General features: G+C 42.5%; 1 protein-coding gene across 2 annotated transcripts in view; it reads left to right on the top strand.

Moving 5' to 3' along the window:
- Positions 1-21,407, top strand: part of LOC309565900 (solute carrier family 22 member 6-A-like) — a 104,859-nt gene that overhangs the window by 22,638 nt on the left and 60,814 nt on the right. For both annotated transcript variants that reach the window (XM_082270918.1, XM_082270919.1), the window contains exon 5: positions 11,497-11,665. In XM_082270918.1, coding sequence (XP_082127044.1) covers positions 11,497-11,665 — 169 coding nt within the window. The remainder of the gene's footprint in view (positions 1-11,496; positions 11,666-21,407) is intronic.

The raw sequence follows: 21,407 nt of genomic DNA, 5'->3' as shown, positions 1-21,407 counted from the left end.
GGTGTCAGGTGTACTAGCAGATTTAACCACTTTAAGACCAGAAGATTTTGCTGCTTAATGACCAGGCCCTATTTTGCGATTCGGCACTGCGTTACTTTAACGGACAATTGCGCGGTCGTGCGACGCTGTACCCAAAAAAAAAAAAAATGTATGTCCTTTTTTTCCCCACAAATAGAGCTTTCTTTTGGTGGTAATTGATCACCTGTGCGATTTTTATTTTTTGCGCTATAAACAAAAAAAGAGCGACAATTTTGAAAAAAAAAAAAAAAAACAATAATCACATTCTTTTATATGATATTCTCAAAAAAAAAATGTAAAAATCTAAATGTTTTAACATTTTAGGCCAATTTCTTTTCTGCTACATATTTTTTGTAAAAAAATGGCAATAAGTGTATTTTAATAGGTTTGCGCAAAAGTTATTGCGTTTACTAACTACAGGAAAGATTTATATAATTGTTATTGTTTTTTTTTTTACTAGTAATGGCGGCGATCTGCGTTTTTTTGAGGGACTGCGATATTGCAGCAGACAGATCAGACTCCTAACTAACATTTTGGACAATTTTGGGGGTACCAGTGACATTACTACAGTAATCAGTGCTAAAAATATTCACTGTTACTTTAATAATGCCATTGGCAGAGGAGGGGTTAATACTATTGGTGATCAAGGTGTTAAATGTAAGCCTAGGGGAGTGATTATAAATGTGGGTGGGGGGGGTTGGGCTTGTGAAATGACCATAGAGACATGCGATCCTATATAGCAGTCTCTGTGATCATCTGTGGGAGAAGGACGGGCGGCTGTGTTTACATCAGCCGACCGTCCGTCTCTGTCAGTGGGGAGAGATCGCCGATGTCAGGTGGGAATCGGAGCCGCCTGACTCTCGCACAGGCTTCCCCACTGACAAATGGGGGTGGGAGCGTGCCGCCACTGGCACGCGCTCGCCCCCTAGCTCCTCCCAGGTGAGCGCCGTACATGTACAGGGTTTTGCCTGGGAGAGCCAGCTTGCCGCAGTACATCTGCGGCGGCTGGTCGTCAAGTAGTTAAATACACTAACAAATTGGAGCCAAACGTCAGCTAATACTATAGAAGCAATTCCAGCCCACGCTACAGCCAAAAGACGGCTAATGAGTGGGCTTACTTTGCCGGGTGGCGTACATTGATGTCTTCCTGTGATCTGGGTAAAGAGCCAATAACAACGACCCTTTACCACGTGATCAGCTGTGTCCAATGATGGACAGCTGATCAAGATGTAAACACAAACCGGTTATCGGCTTTCCTTTCCTCAGCTGACAGAGTGAAGAAAGGAGAAGCGACCAGATAACTGGCTTGTGTTAAAGGGACATCTACACTGATAATCAGGGCACGGAGTATCAGTGCAGACCCAACAGTGCCCACCAGTGCTGCCTATAATTGCCCAGCAGTGCTGTCAATCAGTGTCCACCAGTGCTACCAATCAGTGCCCATCAGTGCTGTCAATCAGTGCTGCCAATCCATGCCCATCAGTGTCACCTATCAGTGTTGCCTATAAGTGACGCCTATCAGTGCCCATCAAAACCGCCTATCAGTGCTACCTATCAGTGCCCTTCAGTGCCACCTATTAAAGCCCATCAATGCCACATATCAGTGCCCATCAGTGCCACCTATCAGTGCCCATCAGTGGACACTGATATCAGTGCAGCCTCATCAGTGCCCTTCAGTGCCACCTATTATTGCCCATCAGTGTCGCCTCATCAGTGCTGCCTATCAGAGCCCATTAGTGCAGCCTCATCAGCGCACATCAGTGAAGGAAAGAAATTACCGGTTTGCTAAATTTTATACCAAACTATAAAAAATGTTTTGTTTTTTTTTTTTCAAAATTTTCTTAATTTTTCCGTTTGTAGAAAACCCCAGTGGTGAATAAATTCCACCAAAAGAAGGCTCTATTTGTGTGAAAAAAAAATGATACAAATTTTGTTTGGGTACAGTGTTGCATGACTGCGCCATTGTCATTCAAAGTGTGACAGCGCTGAAAGCTGAAAATTGGCCTGGGCAGGAAGGGGATGAAAGTGCCCAGTAGGCAAGTGGTTAATAGAGTTGAGCAGACATCTGGATGTTCGGGTTTGACGGGTTCGGCCGAACTTCGCAAAAAAGTTTGCGCTCGGTACCCGAACATAACCCGAACTTGACCCCGAACCCGAACCCCATTGAAGTCATTGAACTTTTGAGGACTAAAATGGCTCTAAAAAAGTCATGGAAAGGGCTAGAGGGCTGCAAATGGCAGAAAAATGTTGTTAAGAGCATGGCAAGTGCTCTGCAAACAAATGTGGATAGGGAAATAACTTAAAATAACATAAAATACATAAAAAAAAATCTTGATCTAGGAGGACGAGGTCCATATGGTGTAGGAGGTTGAGGTGGCGGTGGATGGGGCGGTGTAGTTGGAAGCGGCGGTGGAGGAGGACGAGGTAGCCAACACTGTTTTTTTTTTCTATTAGGGTACACCCCAAAAGAGTGAGAAAGATCAAAAATACAACAATGGCTGGGTAAGGCCGGTATACATGTCTATTCTGCACAATGTACGGACAAGTCCTGTGGGATCCATGCCTGGTTCCTTATAATGAACGTGAGCTTGTCCACATTGGCTCTGGACAGGCGGCTGTGCTTGTCTGTGATAACGCCCCCTGCCGTGCTAAATACACGTTCAGATAATACGTTGGCTGCAGGGCAGGCCAGCACCTCCAAGGCGTAAAGGGCAAGCTCAGGCCATGTGCCAAATTTGGAGACCAAGAAGTTGAAGGGGACAGACAGGTCATTCAGTACATCTAGGCGTGTGCACACATACTGCTCCACCATGTTGGTGAAATGCTGCCTCCTGCTAAGACATTCCATATCAGCTGGTGGTGCTGGTTGTTGTGGCGTGCTGACAAAGCTTTTCCACATTTCGGCCACGCTAACCATGCTTTCTGAGGTGCTGGGGGTGCCCTGGCTGCATTGGCGACCTCTTCCTCCTCCTCTGCCTTGGCTTTGTGCTTCCACTGTGCCCCCGCTGTCAGGTGGGTATGCCACCAGCAGCACATCTACCAGCGTGCGCTTGTACTCGCGCATCTTACGATCACACTCCAGTGAGGGAATTAAGGACAGTACGTTGTCCTTGTAACGGGGATCCAGCAGCGTGACCACCCAGTAATCAGCACAAGTTAGAATGTGGGCAACTCGGCGGTCGTTGCAGACACTGCAGCATGTGTGCCAGGCTGCCCAGAGGCAACGAAAAGCTGTCCTCTGTGGGAGGTGTATCGTCTGTGTTCTCTGTATCCCCCAGATATGCACCAGCGATGGCCATGAGCTGGTCTGGGTGCCACCCTGCTGTGAACATGGTTCCTCCTCCTCCATCTCCTCATCCTCCACTTCGTCATCCTCCAGAACTGTGCCCTTGCTGGACAATTGTGTACCTGGCGTTTGTGGGTGCAGGAACCCAGCCTTGGAGCCACTTGTAAATGACTGCCCTGAAAGCCTTGGAAATTATCCCTCTTGCTCCTCCTCCTCCTGTGCCACATCCTCTTCCATCATCTCCCGAAGCGTTTTTTTAAGGAGGCATAGAAGTGGGATAGTAACGCTGAGAACGGCGTCATCGGCACTTGCCATGTTGGTGGAGTACTCGAAACAGCGCAACAAGGCACACAGGTCTCGCATGGAGGCCCAGTTATTGGTGGTGAAGTGGTGCTGTTCCTCAGAGCGACTCACGCGTGTGTGCTGCAGTTGAAACTCCACTATCGCCTGCTGCTGCTCGCACAGTCTGGCCAGCATGTGCAAGGTGGAGTTCCAACTGATGGGCACGCCACATATGAGGCGGTGAGCGGGAAGGCCGAAGTTACGCTGCAGCGCTGACAGGCGTGCAGCAGCAGAGTGAGAACACCTAAAGTGCGCACAGACGGCCCGCACTTTCTGCAGCAGCTCTGACATATCGGGGTAATTTTTAAGGAACCTTTGCACCACCAAATTCAGCACGCCAGGCAAGGGATGTGTGTCAAACAGGCTATGCCCAGAGCTGCTATGAGATTTTGCCCATTAACACACACAACCAGGCCAGACTTGAGGCTCACTGGCACCAACCACTCATCGGTCTGTTGTTCCATGCCCCTCCACAACTCCTGCGCGGTGTGGGGTTTGTCTCTCAAACAGGCAAGTTTTAAAACTGCCTGCTGTAGTTTACCCCTGGCTGTGCTGAATTTGGTGGTGAAGGTGTTACGCTGACCGGATGAGGATGAGGAAGCGGAGTAGGAGGAGTTAGCAACAGGAGGCAAACTGAAGCGCCCTGCAATCCTCGGTGGTGGAAGGACATGCGCCAAACTGCTATCCGCCTCAGGAGCCACCACTGCATTTACCCAGTGTGCTGTTAGGGAGAAATAAAGTCCCTGACCATGCTTACTGGACCACGTATCCGTAGTTAGGTGGACCTTGCCACAGATGGCGTTGTGCAGTGCACACCTGATTTTGCCCCCCACTTGGTTGTGCAGGAAAGGGATGGCTCGCCTGGAAAAGTAGTGGCGGCTGGGCACGACGTACTGTGGGACAGCCACCGCCATAAGGCTTTTAAAACTCTGCGTCTCCACCAGACGGAATGACAGCATTTCAAAGGCCAGGAATTTTGAAATGCTGGCATTCAGGGCCAGGGAGCGTGGGTGGGTAGGGGGGTACTTCCTCTTCCGCTCCAGTGTTTGGGAGATAGAGAGCTGAACTCTTCCATGGGACATTGTGGAGAGGGTTGGTGACCCAGGTGGTGGTGTTGCTGGCAGATCCTCTGTTGTCAGGGTGGCAGGTGTCACTGTCACTAAAGAGGTGGATGAAGAGGCCGAGACTGCAGCAGAAGAGGAAGCAGGAGGAGCCAGAGACCTTTCTTGGTTTTTGAGGTGTCTACTCCACTGCAGCTCGTGCTTTGGACTTAGATGCCTGGTCATGCAGGTTGTGCTCAGGTTGAGAACGTTTATGCCTTGCTTCAGGCTCTGATTGCACAGCATGCAAACCACTCGTGTCTTGTCATCAGCACATTTTCTGAAGAACTGCCAGGCTAGGGAACTCCTTGGAGATGGCTTTGGTGTGCTCGGTCCCTTGCTTCGTTGGGCAGTAGCAGGTGTACTGTCTAGGGGACGGCCGCTCAGCTTTTGCTCCCTCTTCTGCTGTGCTGGTGGCTCTTTGTGACCACCGCCTCTTCCTCCAAACTACACAGGTCATCTGCATGACGTTCATTCCATGTGGGGTCGAGGACCTCATCGTCCTCCACATCATCTTCCACCCAGTCTTCACCCCTGCCCTCCTTGGCAGTCTGCACAATTCCGAAAGCCGCAGCAGTTGGCACCTGTGTTTCGTCATCATCCGAGACGTGCTGCGATGGTCCTCCCATGTACTCATCTTGAAACATTAGTGGTTGGCCATCGGTGCACTCAATCTCTTCCACTTCTGGGGCAGGGCTAGGTGGATGGCCCTGGGAAACCCTGCTAACAGAGTCTTAAAAAGCAGAAGAGACTGCTGCATGACCTAGGGCTCAGATTGCTTGGCTGATTTGCAAGGGGGTGAGGTGAAAGACTGATGGACATCGGTTGCAGGTGCCAACTCTGATCTTTCAGCAGGAGACTGGGTGGGAGACAATGTGAACGAACTGGAGGCACTGTCAGCAAACCAATCTACTATCGCCTGTACTTGTTCTGGTCTCAACATTCGTAGAGCCACATTAGGCCCGACCAAATACCGCTGCAGGTTCTGTCGCCTACTCGCACCTGAGGAAGGTGTTTCACTTGTGCGTGTAGCTGGCACAGATCGACCACGTCCTCTCCCTGCAACAGGAGCTCCACCAGCAGCACCACGACCGGGGTCACGTCCCTTATTTGACGTTCTCCTCATATTTCTTACATTTAGGATCTTGCCCTAAATGGGTGTTTTTTGAATAGCAGAATAGAACAACAGTATCTAAAGGGTGTATCCCACAGTAACATATGCAGCAAACACTGCAAAATTATTTTTTTGGCCCTAAATGGGTGTTTTTTAAATAGCAGAATAGAACAACAGTATCTAAAGGGTCTATCTCACAGTAACATATGCAGCAAATGCTGCAAAATTAATTTTTTTCCCATAAATGGGTGTTTTTTGAATAGCAGAATAGAACAACAGTATGTAAAGAGTGTATCTCACAATGACAGATGCAGCAAAGGGTGCAATATTACGTATTTTGCCCAAAAAGGGTGTTTCTTAAAAGACAGAAAATTATTGCTGTATTTGTAGCTTAAATTGCACACTGACTAATGTGGCAGAGGCGCCAGATGGATGATATTGCCAAAAATGGGTGTTTTTTTTCAAGCTTTCAAGCTTGAAGTATTTCAAGCTTGTTTTTATCACAGATGCAGCAAGGGCTGTAAAATTGTGTACTTTGCCCAAAAAGGGTGTTTTTTAACTAACACAATATGACAGCAGTATATAACGCTTGATTTTGACACGTACACATGCAGCAAGGGCTGTAAAATTATGTATTTTTCCCCAAAAAAGTTTTTTTTTTTTTTTAAACCCAGAAAACGAAACCTGTATTTCTAGCTTAAATTGAAGACTAACTAATGCTACAAAAGCAAAAGGATATTGCCAAAAAAGGGTGTTTTTTTAAAACCAGATTTTTTTTGCAGTATTTCAAGCTTGGATTTGAATGTCACAAAAGCACATATGCAGTGCTGATGCACTGAGGCTCCATAAAATGGCCGCCACCGCCCACCTAACTAACAGACGGATAAAAGTTATTTTTCTCCGCCACTGGGCTCAGGGTAGGGTAAAAAGATTGTGCACTGCACCCACACAACAAAATCTATGTAGATCGCTGAGTTCTGATTAAAGATTCTGTGACTGACTGTCCTATTCTCTTCCTCAAAGCAGCAGCCGCAGCCTTTCCCTACACTAGTTAGAGCAGAGTGACGTGCAGTGCTATGTGACTCCAGCTTATATAGAGGCTGGGTCACATGCTGCACTGGCCAATCACAGCCATGCCATCAGTAGGCATGGCTGTGATGGGTTCTAAGGGTACACGAGTTAAACGCTTGTTGATTGGCTGCCCTGCAGCTTTTTAGGACACGCCATTAAATTGCGGAAAACCGAACTCGATTCCGAACATACAGTAAAATGTTCGGGTTCGGGTACGGATGCCAAAAACCCTAAAGTCCGGTACGAACCCAAACTTTACAGTTTGGGTTCGCTCAACCCTAGTGGTTAAACAAAAGAATTTTGAATCAGCTGTCATGAGACCATCTGTGGTGCCTCTTCCAGCAGAGAAGACCAATGATCCCTAGCTGCTTTCTGTAAAGCCAACCAATCTTTTGCTAAACCTTGCGCCATAACATCATGACATTGGCTCTGTAGGTTTAGAGGACCCTTTTTGCAGACAAAGTCTTCTACACTAGGAACTGACAAGCCCTGCAAGCACACTCACTAGAGACCAGAAGAACAAGTCGAATGTGGCCTGTCACATGATTGCAGTTTCATGTAAGAAATTGAGTCCTTTAAACATTTTTTTATATTTTTCATAGATAGGTGGAGTGGAATATATATATTTTTAATTCCTGGTGTGATTCTATAATTCATTATATTATTCTATTTGATGTTAGCCAAGAAAGAAATCTTGACAGCTCAGATTTAAAGCAATCTCTTAACAAGTACAAAGGTTGTAAACAAGAAGTCAACAGAAGTTTAGGAAATGTTGTACAAGCTTCTTGTTAATGAATACTTTGTATTGCATGTAGTAGACTTGGTTACTCTTTGACTGCTTGGTGCTTTCTTACATACTTACAATACTTCCAGTAAGACATGTCTCTAAAAACATACATTAAAACCTTGGATTGAGAGTAACTCGGTTTGAGAGAATTTTGCAAGACAAGCAATTTTTTTTTTACAAATGTTGGTTTGATATACAAGCGATGTCTTAATATACAAGTAGCGCCACCACACATAAAAAGAGAAGAAAGGCGCCTCCAAGTGTAGCAATATGGTTACATTTAATGAAGGTTCAACATTTAGCGACTCACATGGCTGATGATTAAAAGAGGCACATCTAAGTATGCAGGCATCCGGGATAAAGCTGTCCACATAGACCGTCCTCCGCACCGCCATCAATGTCAACCCCTCCACGCTGCGCTCCACGAGTGCTTCAAGCCTCTCTTTTAGATCGTTCTACTGCAGGGTAGTCTTCCCGGTCAGGACTGCAGACTGACAGCAGTGTTAGAGCTGGCGGTGAGGAGGACGGTCTATGTGAACAGCTTTGCCATGTGAGCTGCTAAATTTTGAACCTTCATAAACGACTTTGGCACTGCGTTGCTTTAACTAACAATTGCGTGGTCGTGCGGCACTGTACCCAAATACAATTGATGTCCTTTTTTCCCCACAAATAGAGCTTCCTTTTGATGGTATTTAATCACCTCTATGATTTTTAGATTTTGTGCTATAAACAAAAAAAGAGCAACAATTTTGATAAAAAAAACAAAAAAAAAAAACAATATATTTTAATTTCTGCTATAAAACATTCTCAATGAAAAAAATTAGAAAATCTAATTTTTTTTATCAGTTTACACCAATTTGTATTCTGGTACATATTTTTGGTAAAAAAAAATCCCAAAAAGCGTATATGAATGGTTTTGTGCAAAAGTTATAGCGTTTACAAACTATAAGATAGATTTTTGGACCTTTTTTTTTGTTTTTATTAGTAATGGCGGCGATCAGTGTTTTTTAGCAGGACTGCGACACTACGACGAACAAATCTGACACTAAGTGACACTTTTTGGGGACCAATGACACCAATGCAGTGATCAGTGCTAAATAATATGCACTGTTACTGTATAAATGACACTGGCAGGGAAGGGGTTAATACTGGGGGCGATCAAGGGGTTAAGTGTGCTCAGAATTGTGCTTACTAACTGTGGAGGGGAAGGCTCTGTGACAGGCACACAAAGATCGGTGTTCCAGCTTAGCTGAGACACACAATCTCACTGTGCCTGTCTGACAGGAGAGCCGTCTGTTTTGTTTTCATAGACAGGCGGCTCTTCTGTGAGTTTCCCCGAAGATTGCGGGAGGCCGGCGGCGATCATGCCCGCTCCTCCGGCAGTCTGGCTCCCGCTGTTTCTAATCACCGCCGATACCATATGCACATAATCACGTAGATCTACATCAAATCTACATGGGGAGGTCGCAATTGGTTAAATATAACCATATTGATACACTTAGAGGCGCCTCTCTTCTCTTTTATACTCTGTAGATCCTGCTGGATTTTGCTTTGAATCCCCTTGTGGAAGCTGCCATTGGTGGATGGACGTTTTATGGTTACACAACCACATTGCTATAATCTATTTATATGGACTATAAACTGAAGGTCTTATGAATAAATGGTTGTGAAAAATCATCTGAGCTTAAATTATTTCTTATGGGGAAATTTGCTTTGATATAAGAGTGCTTTGGATTACAAGCATGTTTCCGTAACGAATTATGCTTGCAATCCAAGGTTTTACTGTATTTACATCTTAAGTCCCAGTTCACACTATTGCGATGCGGGAACACTGCGAATATACTGCGTTTTCCTGCATCGCATCCGCAGAACAGACAGTTCACACTGCCATATGCGATACGCTGGGGGTGTCAATTCAAAGTTAACGACACCCCCAGATCAGATCGCATATCGCAGTGCGATCTGACAGTTCGCACATTAATCGGATCATACTGGTGTAAACCACCATGCAATCCGATTCTGCTGCGGACCAAAAAAAGGGTCCTGTGCGAGTTCACTGCGATATCAGCCATACAAACTGTATGGCTGAGTTTGCACCGCACAGACATCGCATGTGATTTTAGGAGCAGTGCGCTCCGAATCATATGCAATGTCTGTGATCACATCAGTGTGACTCGGCACTTCATTGGTCATTTATTATCTTACATTGTACGCAGTCTCAAGTCACCTGCCTACAAAATCTTTATCCTTCATACAAACGTATGAATGTATATATACAGATATTCATAGATAACAATCATGGGGTATTTATGTGATTAAACTACAATGGTTTGGGATTAATTTTGGGGGTTATTTTTTGGTTTAAACTTTTTTAAAGCTTGTACATAGACAAACACAAAAACAGACAAAAACACATATTAATAGTAACGAAAGGTAAGGATATCTGACAATGCTTTTGTTGTTGTCTGCTCCAGCTGACAGCTGCAGCCCCTATTTCTTGTACAGATGTCAAAGAAACAGAAAGTAAAGGAAATTTTCCCCAATGGGGTCACAAACAGGAATAAAAAATGCAGCAACGATCAGGTCATCCCCCATGCAGTGCAAGCAGTTAGGAACATTAAAGTGAGGTGGGAAGTGCATCTCAGTATCAGTTAGGTGAGAGAATGGAGACACTATTAACATCAGACAGTCGTGAGAGAACTGCCACAGATGGAGCCTCTGGTGAGAGAAGAAGTGTAATAATTCTAGTTGTGTAAAGCTGGGTACACATGATCCGAATATTGGCCGGTGTAGTTTCAGCTATAAACAATACACAGTGCTGGGTTCCAGCTTTGAGACAGAGACTTCCCCTCTCACGCCCAGGAAAAATATAGAGTCGGTCTGAGCGGTGCTTAGCCATTTATAGGCAGCTTTGTATTCTGTGAACAAATACAAAGCTTCCTCTGATTGGCTGAGTTAGAGAAGCGGGTTGATTATGTCAGCTCTCGCAAAACCTTGTATTCATTCTCGATGTCATGCTTAGACAAAGCTTTGCATTTACAAAGCTGCCTATGAATGGCTGCACACTACTCAGCCGCTCTGCATTGCTTTGGGTGTGAGACGGGAAGTCTCTGTCACACAGCCGGAACTCGGCACTGTGTACTGAAGCTTCATGCAGTACACACAGTGCTTACAGCCAGTGCAGCACTTAGTCAAGTAAAGAGTTCACTTGGACCAACTTGCTCCAAACAAATGATTTAAAGTGACAGTAAACATGGAAACCAGCTTATTAACCCAAGAACAAAAATGTGATATATTGCAGCTTACTAGTCCATAGATGTTGTGGCTGCATTCATTTTGGGTTAGTACATTTTCTATATTTACCAGACAATATCTCTTGATGTTGTCAGAATTCCAGTCTCCTTGTAAACTCCTGAGCACTGAACTGTCATCCGAAACAATGTTATCACCTTTCATGGCTATCTTCTCTGAACCACATAATACCTTCTTCCTATGTAAAGGAGATGAGAAGATGTTTTAATACAAATAAGGAGAGCAGCCTAGAGTGACAACATTACTTTTCATAGATTTTGTTTAGTAAGCAAGCGCTGTTACTTTAGGAAAGGAGCTGTGTTACTGAACTGATAAGCTGCAATATATTACATTTTTGTTTATGGATTTAGACATACTTTTAATAAACTAAAACAGTGGAATGGTATATTTTCTGTGAAATAGGAGAAAAACTGTACAGAGTTCCAGCTTTTTTTTAAATTGTTTACATGGTGCTTTATCATTTCAGTTGTGGAATGGGTTCCAACCAAAGTCCGCACAATCGCTGGCACCCTGGCAGGATATTCCTATACTGTTGGACAACTCCTTTTGGCAGGTTTAGCATATGGCATCAGAGACTGGCGATGGCTGCAGCTTTCTGTTTCTCTACCATTTTTTGTGTACTTCTTCTACTCCTGGTAGGTCAAATGAGTTTATGATGTTACAATTTTATTTGCTGGAGGCTATGAAAACACCTGAACAGCAGCTGCATCTGATTGGGTTCTGGTTGGATTGGACTGTTCAGCTAACAATTTTCCACCTAGTTCAATCTTTCATTCAAAGGATATTGGGAAGGAAATGGCCAACAGGGCTGACAATTTTTGGCCTGGCCATACACACTATAAGATTTTCTGAAGACTTTTTCCTTCAGATTTACCTTTTCTATGTAGTGCAAAGTGTTTAGGTTTGACCTCATACTATATTGTTTTGGTAAGTCTAAAGGAAAAAGTCTTCAGAAAATCTTATAGTGTGTATGGCCCATTAATTAAGGGGTATCAGATGGGAGAGGGCCAACAGGGCCACTCACAAAGCAAATTTCAGCAGATTCTTTATAAACTGGGCAAAACTTGCACAGTCTATGGCAAGCTTTAGACCTACATTGAATGTATTATTTCTCCATGCTACCACCTCCTCTAGGAAAATTGCAGCAGCTAAACGTAAATTTAAATCACCATATGCCCAGCATATACAGTGGGGAAAATAATTATTTGATCGCCTGCAGATTTTGCAAGTATGACCACTTACAAAGAAATGAAGGATCTATAATTTTTTTTTTATCATAGGTGTATTTTAAATGATAGAGACAGAATATCAACCAAAAATCCAGAAAAAAACACATAAAACAAATGCTATAAATTAGGTTGCAGTTCAGTGAGTAAAATAAGTATTTGATCCCCAAGCAAATCATGACTTAGTACTTGGTGGAGAAACTCTTGTAAGCAAGCACAGAGGTAAGATGTTTCTTGTAGTTGGGGACCAGATTTGCAACTCATCTCAGGTGGGATTTTGTTCCTTTCTTCTTTGCAGATCTTCGCAAAATCCTTAAAGGTTTCTTGGCTGTTTCTTGGCAACTCGAAGTTTCAGCTACCTCCATAAATGTTCTATAGGATTAAGGTCTGGAGACTGACTAGGTCACTCCATGACCTTAATGTGCTTCTTCTTGAGCCACTATTTTGTTGCCTTGGCGGTATGTTTTGGGTCATTTTCATGCTGGCTGAGTGAAGAAGGTTCTCACCCAAGATTTTACAATACATGGTCCCCACCATTGGCCCCTCAATGTGGCAAAGTCGGTCTGTACCTTTAGCTGAAAAACAGCCCCAAAGCATAATGTTTCCACCTCCGTGCTTGACTGTAGGGATGGTGATCTTAGGGTCATAGTCAACAATTTTCTTCCTCCAAACATAGCGAGTCGAGTTAATGCCAAAGGGATCACTTTTGGCCTCATCTGACCACAGAACTTTCTCCCAATCCTTCTCTGAATAAGTTTAATGTTCACTGTCAAGACTGCACATGTGCCTTCTTGAGGAGGGGAACTCGCCATGTTTGGAGGAAGACAAATGCTGACTATGACTCTAAGAACACCATCCCTACAGTCAAGCATGGAGGTGGAAACATTATGCTTTGGGGCTGTTTCTCTGTTAAAGGTACAGACTGACTTTGACACATTGAGGGGCCAATGGATGGGGCTATGTATTGTAAAATCTTGGATGAGAACCTTCTTTCCTCAGCCAGAACACTTAAGATGGGTCCTGGATGGGTCTTTCAGCGTGACAAAGACTTAAAACATACCACCAAAGTAACAAAGGAGTGTCTGACAGTATCATTATTACTTCCAGCTTCATTAATCATAGAGGAGATGGGAAAATAGATGTTCCTCCATCTCTTCTGTGTTCACCAATCTTGGATGTTTACCGCAGTCCTGGGCTCCCCAAAGGAATGGGAGAGCCCCGAAACCATCACCTAGATCACTTTTGCTAAACAGATGATGGCTGTAAAGAATGGCACCAAGATCTGCAGCCATGGACATGGTGTAACCACTGACTGACAGGCTGTATGTATACATACTGCGGTCGGCAGTAATGGATGATATTAAATTAAATAGTTTTATTCATTAAGAAACATTTTAAAATAAAGAAAAAAAAAAAAGCAAACCATACATTTGTGAATTTCTTCCAAGATACAAACATAATTCACTTCCTGTCACCCGGTTTAAATGTGTTATACACAAAATGATCCAGATCATTAGTTATTCATATATTAAAGAATATTGTGTAGCCACTGCAGATGATGACTGCTATTGACTGCCAAATAACTATTTTTGTCAGTGGCTTAACAAAAACTTTAGTAAACAAACCATTTACTTCTCTATAAATGGTCAAGCCAAGAAAAAAAGACCTCCTGTGGAATAAATTGATATTCCAATTGAATATTATTAGAGTTGTTATTTAGTTCAGCTAAAAATTGATGTAAAGAATCCAGAGAGCCATGCCATGCCAAACCGCGGCAACCATCTCCGTAGCTGGGGGTTATTCCCTTTTTTAAAATTAAAATTGTGTGTAAAATGATTTATAAAAGCCCACTCCGCACTAACAAAATTAAGAAAATAAAATCAATAAAAACACCTAATCCACCTTTTTTTCAAATAAAAACAAATAAATCACTGCTGCTACATAAACACCCCTAAATGCACAATTTTAATATAATAAACGCACAAAAAGTGTTCATTACAGTACTTGCAGAGCTGTAAGTAAATCAAGTGTCTTTACATAAATTCACTTAAAACAAGTCTATAGTGTTCATTTAATACAAACTGAAATATAGAGACAGGTGTCCAACTCATTCATCTTCCACTAAAGTGCACCAGTGCTTTTCGTGATCACCAAACCTCACCCAGCAGAATAACACTAACCAAATTAAATTGCCTTTCATATTTCCGACAGGTAAAAAAAGCTCTATAGGCCACCCAGTTGGTAAAAATCTGTTTCAATGAGGCACTCCACCACCTTTGCTACTCATCACATGGGATAAGTAATAACATAAATAGGTTCTGGTGCAGACCGAATAGGGGAGTTCTGAACAGGAACCGAACCTCTCTGTGCGGTTCGCACCAGAACATCTAGAACAGGGAAAAAGTTCTAGCGAACATGCCAAGTCTATTAGGTCTATTGGACATGAATATGAAAAATCAAAAGTCCTCATTTTAAAGGCTTATATGCAAGTTATTGCCATACAAAGTGTACGGGACCTGGGTACTGCCCTGGAGGACATGTTTTTTTTTTTCAAAACAATTGTTTTTAAAGGAGCAGTGATATTAATCATGCTTAAAGTGAAACAATAAAAATAAAAATTCCTTTAAATGTTGTGCCTGTGGGGTCCTCTTAGTCTGCCTGCAAAGTGGCGCACCTGCTGCAGCAATACTGACATTTCTAAAGAAAAAAAATGTCATTTAAACTTGCTAACTGCTGTAATGTATTGCTGAATCCCGGCAATACAGATAAATAAAAATGAAAGAAAAAAAAAAAACGCGTAGGGTCCCCCTCATGCCATACCAGGCCCTCACGAAGCTCACGATGCCTGCTGAACCCGAAAAATAGAAAAAATAAAAAACGCTTCCGCCTCTTGGGAGGCCTCCCACCTTCTGCCTGATCTGCGCTTTGATAGCTCTTATATAGGCAAGGAGTGAGGCAACCTGGCTACATCACCCAGGGGCACCGACCCCTTCTGATGTCACGTGACGTCAGAAGGGGTGGGGCCACTGGGTGGTCCCACCCCTTGCCTATATAAGAGCTGTCAAATCGGAGAAAAGGAAGGCTGGGGAAGGCCTCCCAAGAAGCGAAAGTGTATTTTAAATTTTTTTTACAGTCCGACAGGCGTTGTGATTGACAATGGATTTACATCAAGGGACACTTTTTTTTTTAATTTTTCATACTTTTTTTTTATAATTTTTTAAAAATGTTTTAACGGACTTGTCAAAAACTGTTTCCTGTGGTTCTTACTTTTTGAAACTTTTTTGGTGAATGGGTAGGGGTACTCGATGTACCCAATGCCCATTCACATAGTGGGGGCTGGGATCTGGAGGCCCTTTTCTTTAACCACTTAAGCCCCATGCCTGTTTTTCACACTCGGTGTTTACAAGTTAAAATCTGTTTTTTTTTTGCTAGAAAACTACTTAAAACCCCCAAACATTATATATATTTTTTTCAGAGACCCTAGAGAATAAAATGGAGATTATTGCAATATTTTTTATCACACCGTATTTGCGCAGCGGTCTTCCAAACGCGATTTTTTTGGAAAAAAATCACTTTTGTGAATTAAAAAATAAGAATCCAGTAAAGTTTTTCCATAATGTGAAAGATAATGTTACGCCAAGTAAATAGATACCCAACATGTCATGCTTCAAAATTGCGCACGCTCAAGGAATGGCGACAAACTTTGATACTTAAAAATCCCATAGGCGACATTTAAAAAATTTCTACAGGTTGCCATCTTAGAGTTACAGAGGAGGTCTAGGGCTCAAATTATTGCTCTCACTCTAACGATCACGGCGATACCTCAAATGTGGGGTTTAAACACTGTTTCCATATGTGCATGTGTATATGCACGAGCTAACAAGGACAGGACGCCGTAAATTATTTATTTTTTTTACTATTTATTTTATTTGTTATTTTTCATTTTTACACTGTTTTTGATCATTTTTATTCCAATTACAAGGAATGGAAACATTCCTTGTAATAGAAATAGGCACGACAGGACCTCTTTTTTTTTAGATCTGGGGTGCCCTCACTCGACATCCTGTCTGTGAGGATCCGGGACCGGATCGTTTTCCCCGCTGCTGGCGGGTCCGGTAAGCAGGGAAACGTGCCGGGAGGCGACGGGAGGGGGTGGTACCTATTCCTCCGCCCCAGAAGGGTGAATCCGCCGCTGGGACCACCCTTATCGAAAAGCCGACCGCCCGCAGTTTAAAAAAATACCAGGGTTATGGCAGCTATCTGCTGCCATAACACCGGTATTTAGGTTTAAACTGCCAACGTAAATAGTCGTTGGGTGGTCGTTAAGTGGTTAAAGAGGGCTTCCAGATTCCGATAAGTTCCCCACCTGCAGACCCCCGCAACCGCAGCCCAGGTGTCGGGAAGAGGCCCTTGTCCCCATTAACATGGGGACAAGGTGCTTTGGGGGCACCCCAAAGCATTCTTCCCATGTTGAGGGCAAGTGGCTTTGTATGGTTCAGGAGGGGGTGGGCTTGCTCGTCCCCCCTTTCCTGGCCTGCCAGGCTGCATGCTTGGATAAGGGTCTGGTACGGATTTTTGGGTGGACCCCACGCCATTTTTTTTTTAAATTTTGGCATGGAGTTCCCCTTAAAATCTTTACCAGACCCAAAGGGCCTGGTATGGATTTTGGGGGGGACTAGACCTGTTTTTTTTTTTAATTCTGTCATAGGGTTTCCCTTAACAACCTAAATACAGGGCACTTTCACCCCTATCCTGCCCAGACCAATTTTCAACTTTCAGTGCTCAATGGCGTCTATGGGAAATCTTGGTCAGCTTGACATGGCCCTGCTCCCAAACCATAAGTGACAATGACACCAAACTTGGGGAGCACAGAGAGGGGACCCAGGACTACAACATACCAGATTATGGGGTCAGCCAGCTTATCAGTTATGCCTGTAAAATGCACCGGCCTCTAGGGTCGGGCCTCATGGCCAGGACCAGAGGAATCTTATATACAAATATATATAGGCAAAATTAAAGTGTCCTCTGTGCTCCACTGTGGAGCACAGAGGACACTTTAATTTTGCCTTTATATATTTGTTCACATTTGTATATGCACCTGAGCACTTTATCTGTCACTATTACATTATCAGCACTATAGGTGTTTTTTTATTCTCTTATCTATTTATATATTTTTTAGAGTGCTGTGTCAGTATTTTAGCACTGTGAGACTATTTATTTGAGTACGGATTATTTTTTATATAGCACCTTATTTACATAAACCACCCACACATGTTATAGTTCCCTTCATCCAGTGTGACAGGCATTTATACTGAGCACAGTTCATGCACTATCAACCCAGAAGCGCAGTACCCCCCACCCTTTTCAAGTTAGTACCTCAGTCCCTGTCAGGAGTCTTGCACTCCGAGGGATCAGTGTAAGGGTCCTTCTTCTTCAGAAGAGGTCCATGTGTACGCCTTGTGCACTTTTTTGTGTTCTCACTTTTGTGTGTGTGCACTATGTTTGTGTTAGTCTGAGTGTGTTTAACACCAAGGGCGTTAAAATAAATAAAAATCAGTTATGCCTTTAAATGACTATTGCTATGCAGTACATGCATTGAGAAGTGAAAAAAGGTATTGCTTCACTTTAGGTACATTTTATTTTTACATACATGCTCTGGTCCTAACTCAAAGTGTGCCTGTACACTACACTGACTGCACTAAACTGACTGAACACATTATCCACTAACTACCTGCCTAATCTCCATTATCACACACTATCCACTAACTACCTGCCTAATCTCCATTGTCACACACTATACACGGCTGCCATGTAAGCAGCAGCCTTATATAGTGTGGGCGTGGACTTAGCCCCTGAGCCATGATTGGCCAAAGGCACTCTGCCTTTGGCCAATCATGGCTCTCACATGACATTGTGCTGTGATTGGCCAAAGTATACAGATCAGGTTGATGCTTTGGCCAATCACCAGCAATCAATGCACTGAAAGAGCGCAGTGCATTTTTGGGCGCTCATCGGTGGGCGAACTTCCCGCCGAGCGCCCCATAATACACTGCGTTCGAGTTCAACTTACGTTCAACTTGAACACACAGCCCATCCCTACCTATAAAACACTACCTATGCCTGTAAACTCCTTCATATACAATATATACATAAAATAATGTAGTATTCTCAATTTAAAACCAAATGATATGACTATCAATCTATATTCAAATATAAAGTAAATAAACTCCAGTGTTCTATAATAAAAGTTTATTTGGATGAAAAGTCCTATATATTCTTTCTTTCCCATCATCTTTTCAATGAATAATGCTTCTGTGTTGTCTGTGAATATATATCTTTTACCACTGTGCTCACAGAACTCTCACTTCCTTCATACTTGTATTAATGTGTGTGTATAAATGTATAAATTATCCTCCAAGATATGTCGGTCCTCCTGTGTTCACTCTCCACTAGGGACCCTCCACAGATAGCTCCTAGTTTCCTGGTCCAGGTGGTGGGTAATTTCTGCTTTAAGAAACTTTTGTGTATCTGCTCCGCTGGTTAATCCCACCCAAAACCTAGGAAAATGCAGAGAAATTCTCCCATAGCCTAGTATTTTTTAAAATCAGTATGTTTATTAAGCTAAAAATTGCACGTACAATGTCTCTGGGTCATTCTTTAGGCTACGTTTACATGTGGGCGTTGCGGATCGTGGCAGAATCACCGCGATTCTGCCCGCGATCCGGGAATCATTGCAAATCACGGGTCGCCTGTGCGATGCCCGTGATTTGCAATGGCACCATAAACGCTGTGTGATGTTGCCGCGATTTTCACCTGCCGAATCGCGGTAACATCGCGCAAACAGAATCGCGGGACGCGTGACGCACAAAAGAATCGTGGTGATTCTGCCCGTGATCCGCTTTGCCCACATGTGAACGTAGCCTTAGAGAAACAAGCTTAGACCTGGTGGGATATTATTTCTCCAGAACGTTATCTAAAAGAAGGAATAATCGTAAGAAGGCTGAGATGGAATGTGGCCCCTCAGGATGCTTTAAATGGTCAATAATCTATAAAAAGAATAGCTTAATTTTTTAATAGGGTGGGTAAGAAACTCAGTGAATTTATTTTAAAGTAAAAAAATAGAAAATTATGTTAATACTGGAAACTAAATTTAAAGATTTGCAAATCAAGCTAGAACCCATTAGGGATTCTGTGGAATGTAAAGAGTTCAGACTAAATTCACCGATGTGATTAGAGAAAGTTGATTATGACATTAAAAATAAGAAAGGTAAGAAGTTTAGGAAGGATTTGACAGACTTCAAGAATAATGAGGTTTACTCATGGAGTCACTAACGAGCAATCTTGGTCTGAAGTTGTTAACTCCACCATGGAATCTGTAAAGACTGGCAGCAGTAATCCTGCTGGTGTACCGGCTAGAAACAATACAAGCAAAGTTCTCAGAAGAGAACCTGTTATAGGGAGACAACTCAGAGAAGAGACCTGCAATAAGCTAATATTCAGAAAGCAAATGAATTCAGGTTGGAGGGATAGTCCTTACACACAAATGGGTAGTGGGTTATGGTAGTGGACATGATAGAACTAATTGTAATGCCCCCATGTTGAATAGATTTGAACCTCTATCTAGTTATAGAGATAGTAATAAAGAGATGGTTAATTATTACCGTCCTTCTGTGTTTAATGGATAAGGTTTTGGGTACACAACTTTCTCCACGATCACTTTTGTGTACAAAAAGGCCCCTAAATTTGGGAAAATAAAGTAGTTAAGAGGGTGTTAAATCCTCCTTAAAAAACACTTACCTGGATAAAGCAGGTTTTTTCTCTTGTGGGTGGACCATGCACCACATGCATAATAAATAGGAGAAGAAGAGAGATGTTTGTATCTAAAAGACCGGAAAACAATACATGATTGAAGATCTGATAATATGTAACACCACTCATGTGGTGTATGTCCCTAAGTCGCTGTGCAGCCAGCCAGCAAAATGTTGGCAAAAACAAGACGTCTACTTAGGAAATTTTTTTGCAGAACATATACAAAATATTTTACTTGGTTTTAAACAGCATAGAATGTCAGCACGCTTTGAGTATTTCACAATAGGGACCCCTCAGATCTACATTTTTGGAGAATTCGCAGGGTCTTTACCTCTTGAAGAGGATCAAATTGAGCGAGAGATCTTTCCAAGAGGGAAACCAAATGGATTTATACATTGGGTTCTTTGTATCCAGCAAGTCTGAATATAAAATTATATATCAACTTCTTTATAAGTGCTTAGTGATTGTTGCTCTTTTTATATTTTGGTTTTAATATTTTCATTTATTTATTTGCATAAATGTTATATTATCTATTTTGTATAAAGTTAGGTAGAAATTATATGTACATTTTTAAACACTAGACATGTGAAAAATATAGTTATTTAGATTTATTGTTATGGAGTTTTTGAATTTATGATATATTTTGTAAAGCTATATTATTGTCATCTTTATATATTTATTCATCTACTTACACATTTATTTATCTATTTAATTATTGATGAATTTAATTATTTAATTTTCTGTGGAAGTTGTGAGTTTATAGTGGTATTTAAACAGCTGTGCCCATTCATGACAGAGTTAACATGTTTTTTATGTAATAGCTTTAGGAGTTTGGAAATACTTCACTAATAGAGTGTTTTGTTATTAGTTACCCCATGTGTTGAGGAGCAGAGGAGGTGGAGCACCCCATTGAGCCAGATTTTTACTATTTGGCTGCCTATCAAGCTGTTTTTTTTCCTGTTTGAAATTCTGCTTGGTGAGGTTTGGTGACCATGAAAAGCACTGGTGCACTTTGGTGGAAGAGGAATTATGTTGGACACCTGTGTATATGTTTCAGGAGTTTAATTAATGGTCAACGTGGACTTATTTTAAGTGCACTTTTATATGGACACTTGATTTAGTCACAGTGCTGCAAGCAATTAGAACTTTTTGTGTTTATTATATTAAATTTGTATATATTAAAATATGCCTATCTACTTTACTTCACCTCCGTGCTCCAGCAATGTGCCAATCTTGTTGCAAGTAGATTTACCAGCTAAAAATTACCTTTTATTTCTAAGAAAGGTCAGTATGCTCTTGTGGGTATTCATTCAGTAGTTTCCCTATAGGAGCACTCTGTTTA

Source organism: Pelophylax lessonae, assembly GCF_965119305.1.
Source record: "Pelophylax lessonae genome assembly, chromosome: 10".
NCBI lineage: Eukaryota > Metazoa > Chordata > Amphibia > Anura > Ranidae > Pelophylax > Pelophylax lessonae.
This window is presented reverse-complemented; position numbering and strand designations above follow the sequence as displayed.